We start from the raw sequence: 13061 nt of genomic DNA, 5'->3' as shown, positions 1-13061 counted from the left end.
CTAACATTTTAAATTACTACATTACATTGGTGGGATAGCATTGATTACAAAAATAACACCGCAATTCCGATTTAACATATGTATTTTCTATATATATTTTATTTGAACGATTTACATGAATTTATGGGTGAAGCATATTCAATATCACTAGGTACTGAAAAAATCAGAGACCAAGTAAGTGTACACACCTAAAAGACGCTATAGAAATCTAAACAAGCAACTACAAGGCAGAAGTAACAACAAATAAATAATACAAGTATCAAACGTATACTTAATTGTGCTCACTCTTTTTTTTAGCTAACTTTTGCCTTAGTCAAGTGGCCACCATCAAAAATTATTTTCCTTATTCAATGTGTGTATGAACCTCTAATGTACCACAATTAGAGCATATGAAATGATCTGTGCTTTCACTGAGGAAAGACTTTAAAGGGGAACATTATCACAATTTCAAAAGGGTTAAAAACAATAAAAATCAGTTCCCAGTGGCATGTTTTATTTTTCGAAGTTTTTTTCAAAATGTTACACCTCCCAGGAATATCCCTAAAAAAAGCTTTAAAGTTCTTGATTTTCGCCATTTGCTGTCCATTTCCCTGTGACGTCATACAGTGCTGCCAATACAAACAACATGCCGGTTACCAAAGCAAGATATAGCGACATTAGCTCGGATTCAGACTCGGATTTCAGCGGCTTAAGCGATTCAACAGATTACGCATGTATCGAAACAGATGGTCGGAGTATGGAGGCAGATAGCGAAAACGAAATTGAAGAAGAAATTGAAGCTATTGAGCAAATAGCTATTGACGCTATTCGGCCATAGCATGGGTGTACCTAATGAAGTTGCCCATAGCATGGCTAAATTCACCCATTTAGAGTTCGGAAATCGGTTAAAAAATACATGGTCTTTTTTCTGCAACATCAAGGTATATATTGACGCTTGCATAGGTTTGGTGATAATGTTCCCCTTTAATAAACTCTTTGAGAGTGTTGATAAAGTGGAAATATCTACACTTATCAGTGGACCTCTCCCAAACATCGACGGCAGGATGAACAAATTCAGTAGGCTGCTTTAGCTGAATACATGGCTATCCAAAGTCTTTAAGTCCAGAGGACTGCATTTTATTAACATTGTTAATCCCACATTGTTAGGCGCACATCTCAACAGAGGTGGAGTGAGACGGCTAACGGATAACCTCCTCCACGCTCTGAGGCATCAGAATAGGGCTGGACGGGATCCTATGCTGCCACGGAGGGAAGAGAAATGGAGCGGAAGAAGTACTCCTCTGTCACCTAGGAACCCAGCAAAGGACTCAGCCACAACAACCACAGCAGCACCTCTGGGAGGGCGATACTGCTTAAAAATAAAACCTCAACATTTTCTAAAAAAAAAAATCTATTTGCGATTTATTCATATTTACCTAACCATTAAATACAGATGACAGAGATAAAAGTTTTTCTTTTATTTGATGAACAACTAGTAGTTTTAAATGACACTGCATACACTGCATCTTACTCTGAGCAAAATTCTAATTTGATAAATGTTGTTTGTTTTAGACCAGATATATATTGTGCTTTTTATGGAATAGTTTTCAAAGAAGTAAATTAAGCGTTTCCTCTGGGAAGCAAAACTTCTGTCTTGAATAAAATATTTCCATCTATTTCCTACCGTGGGTGGTGCTGGAGCCTATCTCGGCTGCATTCGAGCAGAAGGCGGCGTACACCCTGGACAAGTCGCCACCTCATCACAGGGCCAACACAGATAGACAGACAACATTCACACTCACATTCACACACCAGGGCCCATTTAGTTTTGCCAATCAACCTATCCCCAGGTGCATGTCTTTGGAGGTGGGAGGAAGCCAAAGTACCCGAAGGGAACCCACACAGTCACGAGGAGAACATGCAAACTCGGGATTGACACTCAGGACTACTCAGGACCTTCGTACTGTGATATACATGCACTAACCCCTGTTCCCCCGTGCTAAATAAAATATGTCTAAAATATTTCTGTAAACAAAAATGTAGCATTGCACATTGCATGCAAATAAATAATTATCTCCAATATGGAGATTATTAAAGTGAAAACTTAAAACTTCTCTTTTGAATCAAATATTTCTGCAAAATAAAATGTAGTATTACACACAGTGTGCAGATAAATAATCAAGTAAATCATTGAGGACACTACAGTTTCAGTCAGTCAAGTGGATGAACTCAGGCTTTTTCATTCACACATCTTGGCGGTGTGCAGAGCGACCACTTTAGTCATTGTTCTTCACTATGCTTCTTTCACAACATACATAATATCATTATCAGTTTTCAGAAAATTACTTTTAAAAAGTAGTTACTTGTTACTTTACCAAAAAAGTAATTGAATTATAACAAACAGAATACTCTTTCATAAATTTAATTAATTTCTAATTAAATTCATTAAAGGGGAACATAAAAATAAAAAAAATAAAAAATAAAATAGCTGGCTTCTGCAGTTGAGAGACGTTTCATATTAGAGCAGTCAATTGAAGTGTAGCGTCAGCACCTAGACAGAGCAGCGTTAGCTCAGTTGTGTTTGTTGGCGTAACGGCAGCAGTTTGTTGGCAGCTACGGCAGCTTTGTTGAATATGTTTTCACAGGATTTTGTTAGCAATACTTAATAAAGAGATTGAATGTGCTTCCATGGCTGTCATATATTTTGGTCCACAAAGGGGGTATTGTTTAGGTTGCAAGCTGAAGCTTCTTACTTCAATCATTGATTGTTTACCTTATAGATAATAGTAGGGGTGTATGTGTGTGTTTGTTTGTTATCTGCTTTGTATGATGTTGCCTCTTTCTATCCACCCATCCATTTTCTAACGCTTGTCCATCTCGGGATCGCGGGACAGCTGCTTTGATATCAAATTAATATTTGTGATTATTGCTGGTAGTTGCTTTAATTAGCAAAAAATGTATTTCCTGCTTTGAACTTGCTGTGGTTCTTACGCTGTCGTGTTTACATAAAACCACATATAAGGTAGCATGTTACGTTACATCAGAACATTGACTATCATACATATATGGTATCAATGATTCCTCCACAATAAGCTGATTTTTAGCCAAAGCTTATTTGTTGTTGCGGTCTTGTTCACCTTGTAAAGTACTTGTATTTCCTGCACTGGAGGCTTTGGTTTTAGATGCAGGAATACGTTTGTTGTGCTGCTGCCATTTTTAAACATGCCTGTTGCCACAAAACCAAAGTGCTGACATCACTTTCTTTTCATTTGAACAAACGTCTTGCTCACGTTAGCATTAGCCATGTTTTACTAGGTGTGCTGCTAAGGAAGTATGCAAGAGGAGAGAAAAAAAAAAGTTATTGTTTTTATATCGATAAAATCGTTATATCCCCCAGGCCTACCAAAATCCTAAACAAAGGCGTCTGATGCAGCAAGTCCTCCATCATCATCACCTTCAACACAAACCTGGATTCCGCTTCTGCTTCTACACCCTCCAGAAATGCTTCACTGTCTTTCTCTCCACCATCACCATCGCAATCACCTGCTTGACCATCTGAGAGCTTGGTAAAATGGTTCACCTTACTGTGGACATGGCGCAATCAAAAATTAAATCAACAAAAAAAACATTGCGTCCCTCTTCCTTTTCCTATTAAATTAAATTAAATTAGTCAAAACTCTCAGAGTTTGGCCCTCGCCAGCTGTGCCCGTAACTGTTAATCCCAAAAACGTCAATGCTGTTGTCTAGCATGCTAAGGGCCTCTGCGCTGATCAACATCACATCAACCAGAGGCCCAATAAAGAAGTGCTCTCTTCTAAAACAGTAACTACTATCCAAGCACATTTATTAGTTAAAAGACGGACATATCAACTGATCAGAGAAATGTGATTCACATTCTTTGGAGAACACAATGACAAGTGCAACTACCTAATCTCAAACAGGCAAGACATAATGTCTTGCCTGTTTGATTAATCAAAAAAATCATTTTTGATTAATCATTTTTTTCCCGCTTACAATCACAATGTTATGTTTTTAACTGAGACATGTCTCCACAAAAACACAGCAAATGCAGTTATTATGATTGAAAGTACTCCACCTCACTTCAACTATGGGTTTAAGACACAAAACCAAAGGAATGGGGGCATTTGTGCCATATTCAGGGAGAATATTCACAGCCATAAGTTGTCATTTGGCGTTTTTTCATCATTTGATTATGTGTCATTCAAAATGGAGATAAAACAATCATCCAAACTCTATAATCACTTTTTAGAAACAACCACAATAATGTCAATGCCTCTATTGATGACTTTACGGAATTGCTTTAGTTTATGTGTTTTTGACTGTTAAGTCATCACAGGGACTAGGGCTGGGCGATAAATGCGATATGTCGCGGGTTTGTCTCTGTGCGATATAGAAAATGACTATATCGTAATATTCGATTATACGTTCTCACGCAGTTACTTTTAGCTGCGGGCAATACACTACAGGCTCTTCCCACTCCTTCTTGTGTCTCCTTCTCACAGACAGCAAGCGCACAAACTTACATAGGTCACATACTGTCACGTCATACGTCACATACATATACGCCCTCACTGAGCAGAGAGGTAGCAGCGTGGCTAACGTTAGCTGTGATGTTAGCGGAGTGTTGTGAGCGGTAATACGAGAGAAAGAAGATGCGAATCCCAAAGGTGCGAAGGAAGAATTAATTCCCAAGAAAAACAGCACGGGGTCTATCGTGTGGCGGTGGCTCGGCTTCAAGCGAGAATATGTCGAATAGACAACTTTAATTTGTCAAGTGTGGGGCACAAGCGTTGCTACCAGAAGTAGCATTACTGCTAATGTGTAGCATCATTTGAAATGTCACCTGCTAATAACTGTTTAATAAATACAGTTTTGGTCAATTGACCTAGTTGTGATTTGCTTCTCTGCATGAAAGTTCAAAAGTAGTATATATTAATGCAGTATGAACAAGAATGTTTTAATGTAGACACATAGAATCACTCTATTGCTGTGATTATATGCATCAAGGGGTTCATTCAAGGCTAAGGCAAAATACCGAGATATATATCGTATATCACGATATGGCCTAAAAATACCGAGATATTAAAAAAAGGCCATACCGCCCAGCCCTAACTGGGACCTACATTTGCATCTGGATGTAAATTATAAATAAATAAATGATAAATGGGTTGTAATTGTATAGCGCTTTTCTACCTTCAAGGTACTCAAAGCGCTTTGACACTACTTCCACATTTACCCATTCACACACACATTCACACACTGATGGAGGGAGCTGCCATGCAAGGCCCTAACCAGCACCCATCAGGAGCAAGGGTGAAGTGTCTTGCTCAGGACACAACGGACGTGGCGAGGTTGGTACTAGGTGGGGATTGAACCAGGGACCCTCGGGTTGCGCACGGCCACTCTCCCACTGCATCCAAAAGTATACTAAAGAAGTCAGTGCTTTCCTTGAAATGTTTTGTTTAACTCAGCATGTAAACGGGCCCAACCACAGCAAAGGTGACACTCTTAATCTGATCATTACTAAATGTCTTACAACCTAACCGTCATTGTTATCGATGCTGCTTTATCAGATCATTTTTGTGTTTTCTTCAACTGGTCTGTTAAACCCAAACCGGCATTCTGTGGTTGTTTGGGGAATATTCATTAATACAGGAAATGGACACAGTTTGTGAAAATGATACGGTTCAAAAACACCCTGTAGTCTAATGTCATTGACCTGTCAAGTGTTGTAAATACTTTAGATACCATTGCTACTGTCAAGGTTAGAATGGTTAAAAGTAGGCAAAAAAGTACCATGAAGAAATTAAGATGGTGTGCTGCAGAGCCAAATGAAAATGCCGCATTTCAAAGCTCCCAGCTCATGATAAGATTTACCAAGAAAAGTTAAATGTGTTCAAAACGACTTTGCGTAGAACAAGGGAAAATATTTCTCTAAAGTCATCACATGCTGTAGTAACAACTCTCGTGTCCGGTTAGCAGATTAGCAAACTCTCCTGTTTCCCTTCCAATAGAACTAATTTCTACATCAAAGTGCAATGAGTTTGCAATATTCTTTAATGCTAAAGTTCAAGGCATTAAAAAATGCAATAAATCCTGGAAAACAAATAGCTACTCTGCAGGCAGCAAGACAACTACTGCTAGCACATTTCACTCATGTCACTGACAAAACAGTTGAAGAAATCATTCGAACTACTTTAATGGCCTTCTCACTAAACAAGGTGTGAAGCAGATGCAGGTTATCCAAAATGCTGCTGCTCGAGTCCTGACTAGAACCAGGAAATATGACCATATTAGTTCAGTGCTCAAGTCACTGCACTGGCTTCCTGACGTTCATAAAATAGACTTCAAAACAGCCTTCTTTGAGTACAAGTCTTGTCATGGTCTTGTACCAAAGTACATCTCTGACATGTTAGAAGCACATGAACCATTACAAGCGCTGAGAACCTCAGGGAGTGGTCTCCCACTGGTGCCCGGAGTCAGGACGAAACATAGTTGAGGCCGTGTTTCAGTTTTATGCTCCTAAAATCAAGAATAGTCTTCCTGAAGTTGTGAGAGAGGCCTCAACGTGGGCAGTGTTCAAATCTAAGCTGAAAACAAATGTATTTAATTGTGCATATGAGGAGCTGAGAGTATTTTATCTACACTATTTGGTTTTGAATTGATTTTTTTAATTTTCTATGGTGATTGTATATTATGATTTTGATTTGAATAATTAGTTTTATGATTATTTTATTTTTAATGTTGTCTTCTAATTTTCTGTAAAGCACATTGAATTGCCTTATGTACAAATTGTGCTCGAAATAAACTTGCCATGCTTTGCCTTGCCTGTCTGATTTAACCTTTGAGCAACAATAAATCCATGTCTAGAGCTTGCATATTATTTTGGTAACTTAAATTATTATTGGCCGTAATATTCAATTAAGTTCCTTCATGCATGTATTACTAAACTATGAAAAAGCATAACATCAATGCAAAGAACAAACAACAAAGAGTACATTTGATAGCAGACAGATGGCAAAAAGGGAAAGGTGGAGGGATGTTTGAAAAGAGGAAGCAATAAAAATAATCTATGGAGGAAGGGAGGTTGCAAGAACGATTAAGGGATGTGAAGGCGGCATAGAATCAAATGGAGGAGAGACATGCATGGATGCCACAAAGTTAGAGGAAGCTGCATGAGGTAGTGGCGAGGAGGAAAGAAAACAAAAGAGCATCTGGTACTCACCTTGCTGCCTCCAGCAGCTCATCCTTCTTGTATTCACCTAGATGGTAACAGAAGATCATGGTGTCAGTCTAACACAAATGTCTAACATAAATGCATGTGATTACACCAAAAAGTACACACACAAACAAACAGAAAAAAATTATCTCTCAATCTCCCCATCGCTTTTTCCCACTTCCACATTCCCACTAAGAGCGCACCCCTCTGGCTTCGGTTGCTGTGACGATGTGTTGCCGGCAGCGACCACAGCGCGTTCATTGTTCAGGCGACTGACAGACGCTCTGCTTCTATCCGTCTGTACGTATGTCCATCTCTTTGGTCCCACTTGGTCGTTCATATCGGACCTCGATCGCCCCTGTTACCTCTATTGCACGCGCCATGACCAGGTCTTTTGTCTTATACATCCCCCACTCGTGGGCGCTGGAGGCGCTGTTACCGTCAGAAAACACAACAGAGATAAACAAACCCCTCCCCCTACCTCCCTTGCCCTCTCTCGAGCTAGCTCTCCCTCCTTCTCTTAGCTATGCACCCCCCTTCTCCGCTCTGACAGTCATAACATAATCCACATCCCATTTGTGATTTCTGCATGACAGTTTGCAGCATTACTTGTGCACCCAACTTTTTCAAGCAGCACATGATGCATTGTCAGCAATTATAAAGGGATTGTTACAATCAGTCTTGGGACGACAGCACCAGATTGCATCTTAAGCGCTAGGAAACTACATTTGTTTACTAATGGCAACAGACACAATGATATTTTTGTAATACATGTTTTGTACCCTGGAACACCTAAAAAAAAAATCTCACTCCACGTTTAAAAAAAATCTCTTTCCATATGAAAACACCATACAACAGGTAGTTCGCCAACCCAAATCCGTAAGACTATAACCAATTGTTAACGTTTAAGAAAGTAATGTCTGGAAAAGGCACAATGAACACAATCAATAAACATAAGTAACACTATTCAATACAGTCTAATCCAAAAAATATAACAAAGCAAAACAAAAATGAGCTTAACACTAAAACTCCCAGAGAGCAGCCATTTGGCTTTTCTACCTATAAAACCCACAGGTCAGCTATACCGAATTTCCTTGAATTGCCGCCGGAGCACTAATTAATTTAAAACCTCTTCGCACTCCTGCGCTTACCAAAGGCATGTGCTAAAAGTAAGTATGCGCTCATTATTTTAAAACCTCTTTTCAATCCAGCACTTACCAACGGCATGCAGTAAAAATTTGAGTGTGATGTAAGCTTGGACCTTAAAACCTACTGAATAGCTCTTAATATTCTTCCCTTTATGGGATTTCAAATTACCGGTATTGAAATCAGCCTCCTAAAGTGTCACTCTTGACGTCACGAGTTAATACTAAGCATGCGCTAATTATTTTGAGAAGCGAGTTTGACCCAGCAGTAATTCAAGGCAGGCGCATACTATATACCCTGTGGCAATTCAAGGAAAAACGGTAGTTCTAACTTATACGTATCTGTCAGTAGACTCAATATTGAAGCACTAAAAACTACAACATGGTTGATGGAGAGGAGACTAACAATATATTGACCAACAAATTATTGCTGGTAAACAATATTACTGCCATGCTTTATATGAAACCAAATTAACCATTAATTTAATGATAATACATAAAAATAATGCATGTATAGCCTTTCAAATGCAATAAACATGTATTTCTTGTGTATTTTAATGTTGTGATTTAAATGAATATGTTTAAATCTCAAAGTTAAATAAAACAAACAAATGACAATAAAATACACTTTGTCTTTTAGCAAAATTTTGCACTTGGATAAAAATTACAACTAAATCTCTTGAGGAGATTGGGGCGGGCTCAATTATACACAAACATAATAAATAAAATAGCTAAATAAAGTATTAACAAACAAAGTGGCACTTCAATATTGAACATCTGGGCAGAGGCAAAGTTGTACACTATTAAATTGACAGTCAAGTTAGGACGTTTTAAACAAAAGTGCAGAGTAACAATATAATACAATTTAGACAGATATATTAACAGGACATATGCAAAACAAAATTTAGTTTGGCAGACTTCGAGTTTGGAAAACCAACATGACATGACAACATGACAGTTCTTTAAAAAAAAAATGCTAGTTTTAACAGTATTTAATGGCAGCATGTCTCTGATGATGTATTTAACCCCACTTTCTGTAAGTGCATACTATTTTGCACTGTTTAATTTAGACGGATGTGTCACCTGGCTTCTTCACCAATCACGTAATGAGTGTCAAGTGAGTTTGGACTGCCGAGTGGTTGTATTTCAAGTGGGTGTTGTTGTAGTCACGCACCTTTGGCAAACTGGCTTCTCTGTCTTGATAGGCTCATCTTGTTCCAAAGGTTTACACTGAACTATTCCGACACTGGTGCGGTGGCATTTGGTTTTGTGATGTGTGTTTTGTCCATGTTAGCTGTTACATGTTAGAAAGTTGCACTGTGTGAGGCTGACAGGCCAGTGGCCCGCCGTCGCTTCACAAAGAGTCAAAAACACTTAGATAATTCTAAAATAATGAACCCCCTTCTTTTCATTCCGCTATGTTACAAATTTGCGTCGCCGCTAAAAACGACGAAAAGCATGAATGCTCATGAAGCATGCACATGGCGATTTATCGACGCTGGACAACATATCGACGTTCATTTTCAATTACCGTTGGTTAATTGACTTATCGAATATTGGCCGGGGCCTAGTGCAGACACAGGAAAAGAGGACTTGGCCAGAAGGAGGACTTCGGCACGTAAATAAGACCGCCCACAAAACGGGGCTTCCTGAAGAGAGGGTCAGAAAGCGGGTTGAAAATGATATCCAAAACAAAATCTGTAAAAAAAAATTCACCAATAACTTAATTTAACATTACGTTACCATAATAAGGTGCTTTGAATGTGGAAAAAAATTTAAATATGACCCCCTTGAAATAAATTGGTTTATTTGCACTGTTCCAGTCGTGTTATTGTTTATTTCATGCAAGCTTAAAAATGTATGCTTGAAATTCTGATTTTGTTTCAATAAATTATTAAGAAACTAGTGTGAAGTACTCAGGTTACCATGCCATACCAACTTTATTAATGCAGCCCTTTAAAAACAAACTAGTTGAAATAAAAGGGCTAAAGTTGGAGCTGAGGTTGAAATGTTATGGATGAATTCCTTCTCATTTCTATGGCATTTAGTACAGATGGCAGAATTTTTTATTCCTATACATTAGTCTGAGGATTAAAAAATTAGTTTTGGGAAAATGTTCTCTCCTTTAAGGGATCTATGTTTCCCTAAAATGTGAGAACCCTTGATTTATGAGTACCCGTCAGAAACAACAGTCCTATAATTTGTATTTTTATTAAACAAACTATTTTCTTATTATAGCAGGGTTTTGTCAGTGAGTTAGTTACATAACTACAAACGTTATGGCCAAATTTGTGTGTGTGTGTGTGTGTGTGTGTGCATTGTAGCAGTTCCGGCCCCGCCTCGACCCACGGAGACAACAAAAGTGGATGACTGACAATTCAGAGTTCACTACCTTGATATTATTTCACTGTACAACAAAAGCGCCCAGCTGCTGAGACTAATGCAAAAAGGGAATATACCTTCTTGCAGCTCGTTTGTAACTGACAGTCAAATAAAACAAACACGCGCGGATATAACGACTTCATTTATCCTTCCAATAATTACCTCTGCCAGGAGTTTGTGTATTTGTCTGTTTGTCTGCTGGTTAGAAACATAATAAAGACAATTAATGGGTGGATTTTGATGACACTTTAAGGAAATGAAAGAAAGTGAGTCAACTTTAGGGGTTGATCCGTATCACTGTTTAGATTTAGGATTTTTTAAAGGATTGTTTACATTTAGGAGTGCTTTTCTGGTTTCATTTATATAATTTACCCAACAGCATGTATTTCTTGTATGTACATCAAGGCTGTCCAAACATTTTGGCCAAAAAAAAAAAGGTGCCTAAAGTAAAAAAAACAGTCGTAGTTACTAAAATAATTACTTACAAAGTCAAATTAATGACTTACTGCAAGTAAGTCATTAATTGCGATTGGCGGCCCAAACCCGCTTACACCTGGAAAAACACGAGTGATGACGTCAAGACTATCCATCCATCCATTTTCTACCGCTTATTTCCTTTGGGGTCGCGGAGGGCGCTGGTGCCTATCTCAGCTGCATTCGGACGGAAGGCGGCGTACACCCTGGACAAGTCGCCACCTCATCCCAGGGCCAACACAGATAGACAGACAACACTCACATTCACACACTAGGGCCAATTTAGTGTTGCCAATCAACCTATCTCCAGGTGCATGTCTTTGGAAGTGGGAGGAAGCCAGAGTACCCGGAGGGAAGCCACGCATTCACAGGGAGGACATGCAAACTCCACACAGAAAGATCCCGAGCCTGGGATTGAACCCAGGACTGCAGGACCTTCGTATTGTGAGGCAGACGCACTAACCCCTGTCCCACCGTGAAACCACAAATGGCATTTCTCCTAGAATAATACACAATTCACATAATGTTTTTTCTGTGGTGACTGTGCCAGAGGTGGACAAGCATTCTACTGAGGTGGCAAATTATGACGCGTTCAGTGTATCGCAGCACCAAGAAAACAATCTGAGGATAACCGTAATATCAATTACTTAAGGTACACTACACAAAATAAACGCAACGTTATTAATATCACTATTACCGATAACATAACACAACCTATAATATGGGCTTTTTAAACATAAGATCATTGTCTCCCAAAATGTTATTAGTTAATAAGGCCATTAGAGACAACAATTTAAACGTCATAGGTCTCAGCGAAATCTGGCTCAAACCAGACAAATTGTTCCCACTTAACAAGGCATCTGCTCCTAACTATACCAATGTGCATATTGCCCATCCCTTTAAAAGGGGAGGAGAGGTCGCACTAATGAAGTGAAGTGAATTATATTTATATAGCGCTTTTCTCGAGAGACTCAAAGCGCTTTTACGTAGTGAAACTCAATATCTATGTTACATTTAAACCAGTGCGGTTGGCACTGGGAGCAGGTGGGTAAAGTATCTTGCCCAAGTACACAACGGCAGTAACTAGGATGGCGGAAGTGGGGATCGGAACTGGAACCCTCATGTTGCCGGCACGGCCACTCTACCAACCAAGCAATACTGCCCCACATATTATACAATCCCCGTTTCCATATGAGTTGGGAAATTGTGTTAGATGTAAATATAAACAAAATACAATGATTTGCAAATCCTTTTCAACTTATATTCAATTGAATGCACTACAAAGACAAGATATTTGATGTACAAACTCTAACTTTATTTTTTTTTTGCAAATAATAATGAACTTAGAACTTCATGGCTGCAACATGAGCCAAAGTAGTTGGGAAAGGGCATGTTCACCACTGAGTTACATCACCTTTTCTTTTAACAACACTCAATAATTGTTTGGGAACTGAGGAAACTTATTGTTGAAGCTTTGAAAGTGGAAATCTTTCCCATTCTTGTTTTATGTACAGCTTCAGTCGTTCAACAGTCCGGGGTCTCCGCTGTCGTATTTTACGCTTCATAAACAGCCACACTTTTTTGATGGGAGACAGGTCTGTACTCCAGGCGGGCCAGGAAAGTACCCGCACTCTTTTTTTACGAAGCCACGCTGTTGTAACACTTGTTTTGCTGAAATAAGCATGGGCGTCTATGATAATGTTGCTTGGATGACAAAATATGTTGCTCCAAAACCTGTTTGGACCTTTCAGCATTAATGGTGCCTTCACAGATGTGTAAGTTACCCATGCCTTGGGCACTAATACACCTCCATACCATCACAGATGCTGGTTTCTAAACTT

At 38.9% G+C, this 13061-nt stretch overlaps 2 protein-coding genes across 5 annotated transcripts in view; both read right to left on the bottom strand.

Annotated features, from left to right (window-relative positions):
* Positions 1–13061, bottom strand: part of LOC133536308 (poly [ADP-ribose] polymerase tankyrase-1) — a 337423-nt gene that overhangs the window by 140390 nt on the left and 183972 nt on the right. For 3 of the 4 annotated variants that reach the window (XM_061876734.1, XM_061876733.1, XM_061876732.1), the window contains one exon: positions 7226–7262. In XM_061876734.1, the coding sequence (XP_061732718.1) occupies positions 7226–7262 (37 nt within the window). Of the gene's footprint in view, positions 1–7225; positions 7263–7422; positions 7611–13061 lie in introns of those variants that run through there. The other variant, XM_061876735.1, reaches the window with a different exon arrangement.
* LOC133536310 (uncharacterized) overlaps positions 1–13061 on the bottom strand; it is a 193216-nt gene that overhangs the window by 113651 nt on the left and 66504 nt on the right. The gene's annotated exons all lie outside the window — the stretch shown is intronic.

Source organism: Nerophis ophidion, linkage group LG17 (genome assembly GCF_033978795.1).
Source record: "Nerophis ophidion isolate RoL-2023_Sa linkage group LG17, RoL_Noph_v1.0, whole genome shotgun sequence".
NCBI lineage: Eukaryota > Metazoa > Chordata > Actinopteri > Syngnathiformes > Syngnathidae > Nerophis > Nerophis ophidion.
Note: the sequence above shows the minus strand (reverse complement) of the source record. Positions and strands in the feature narration are given on the sequence as shown.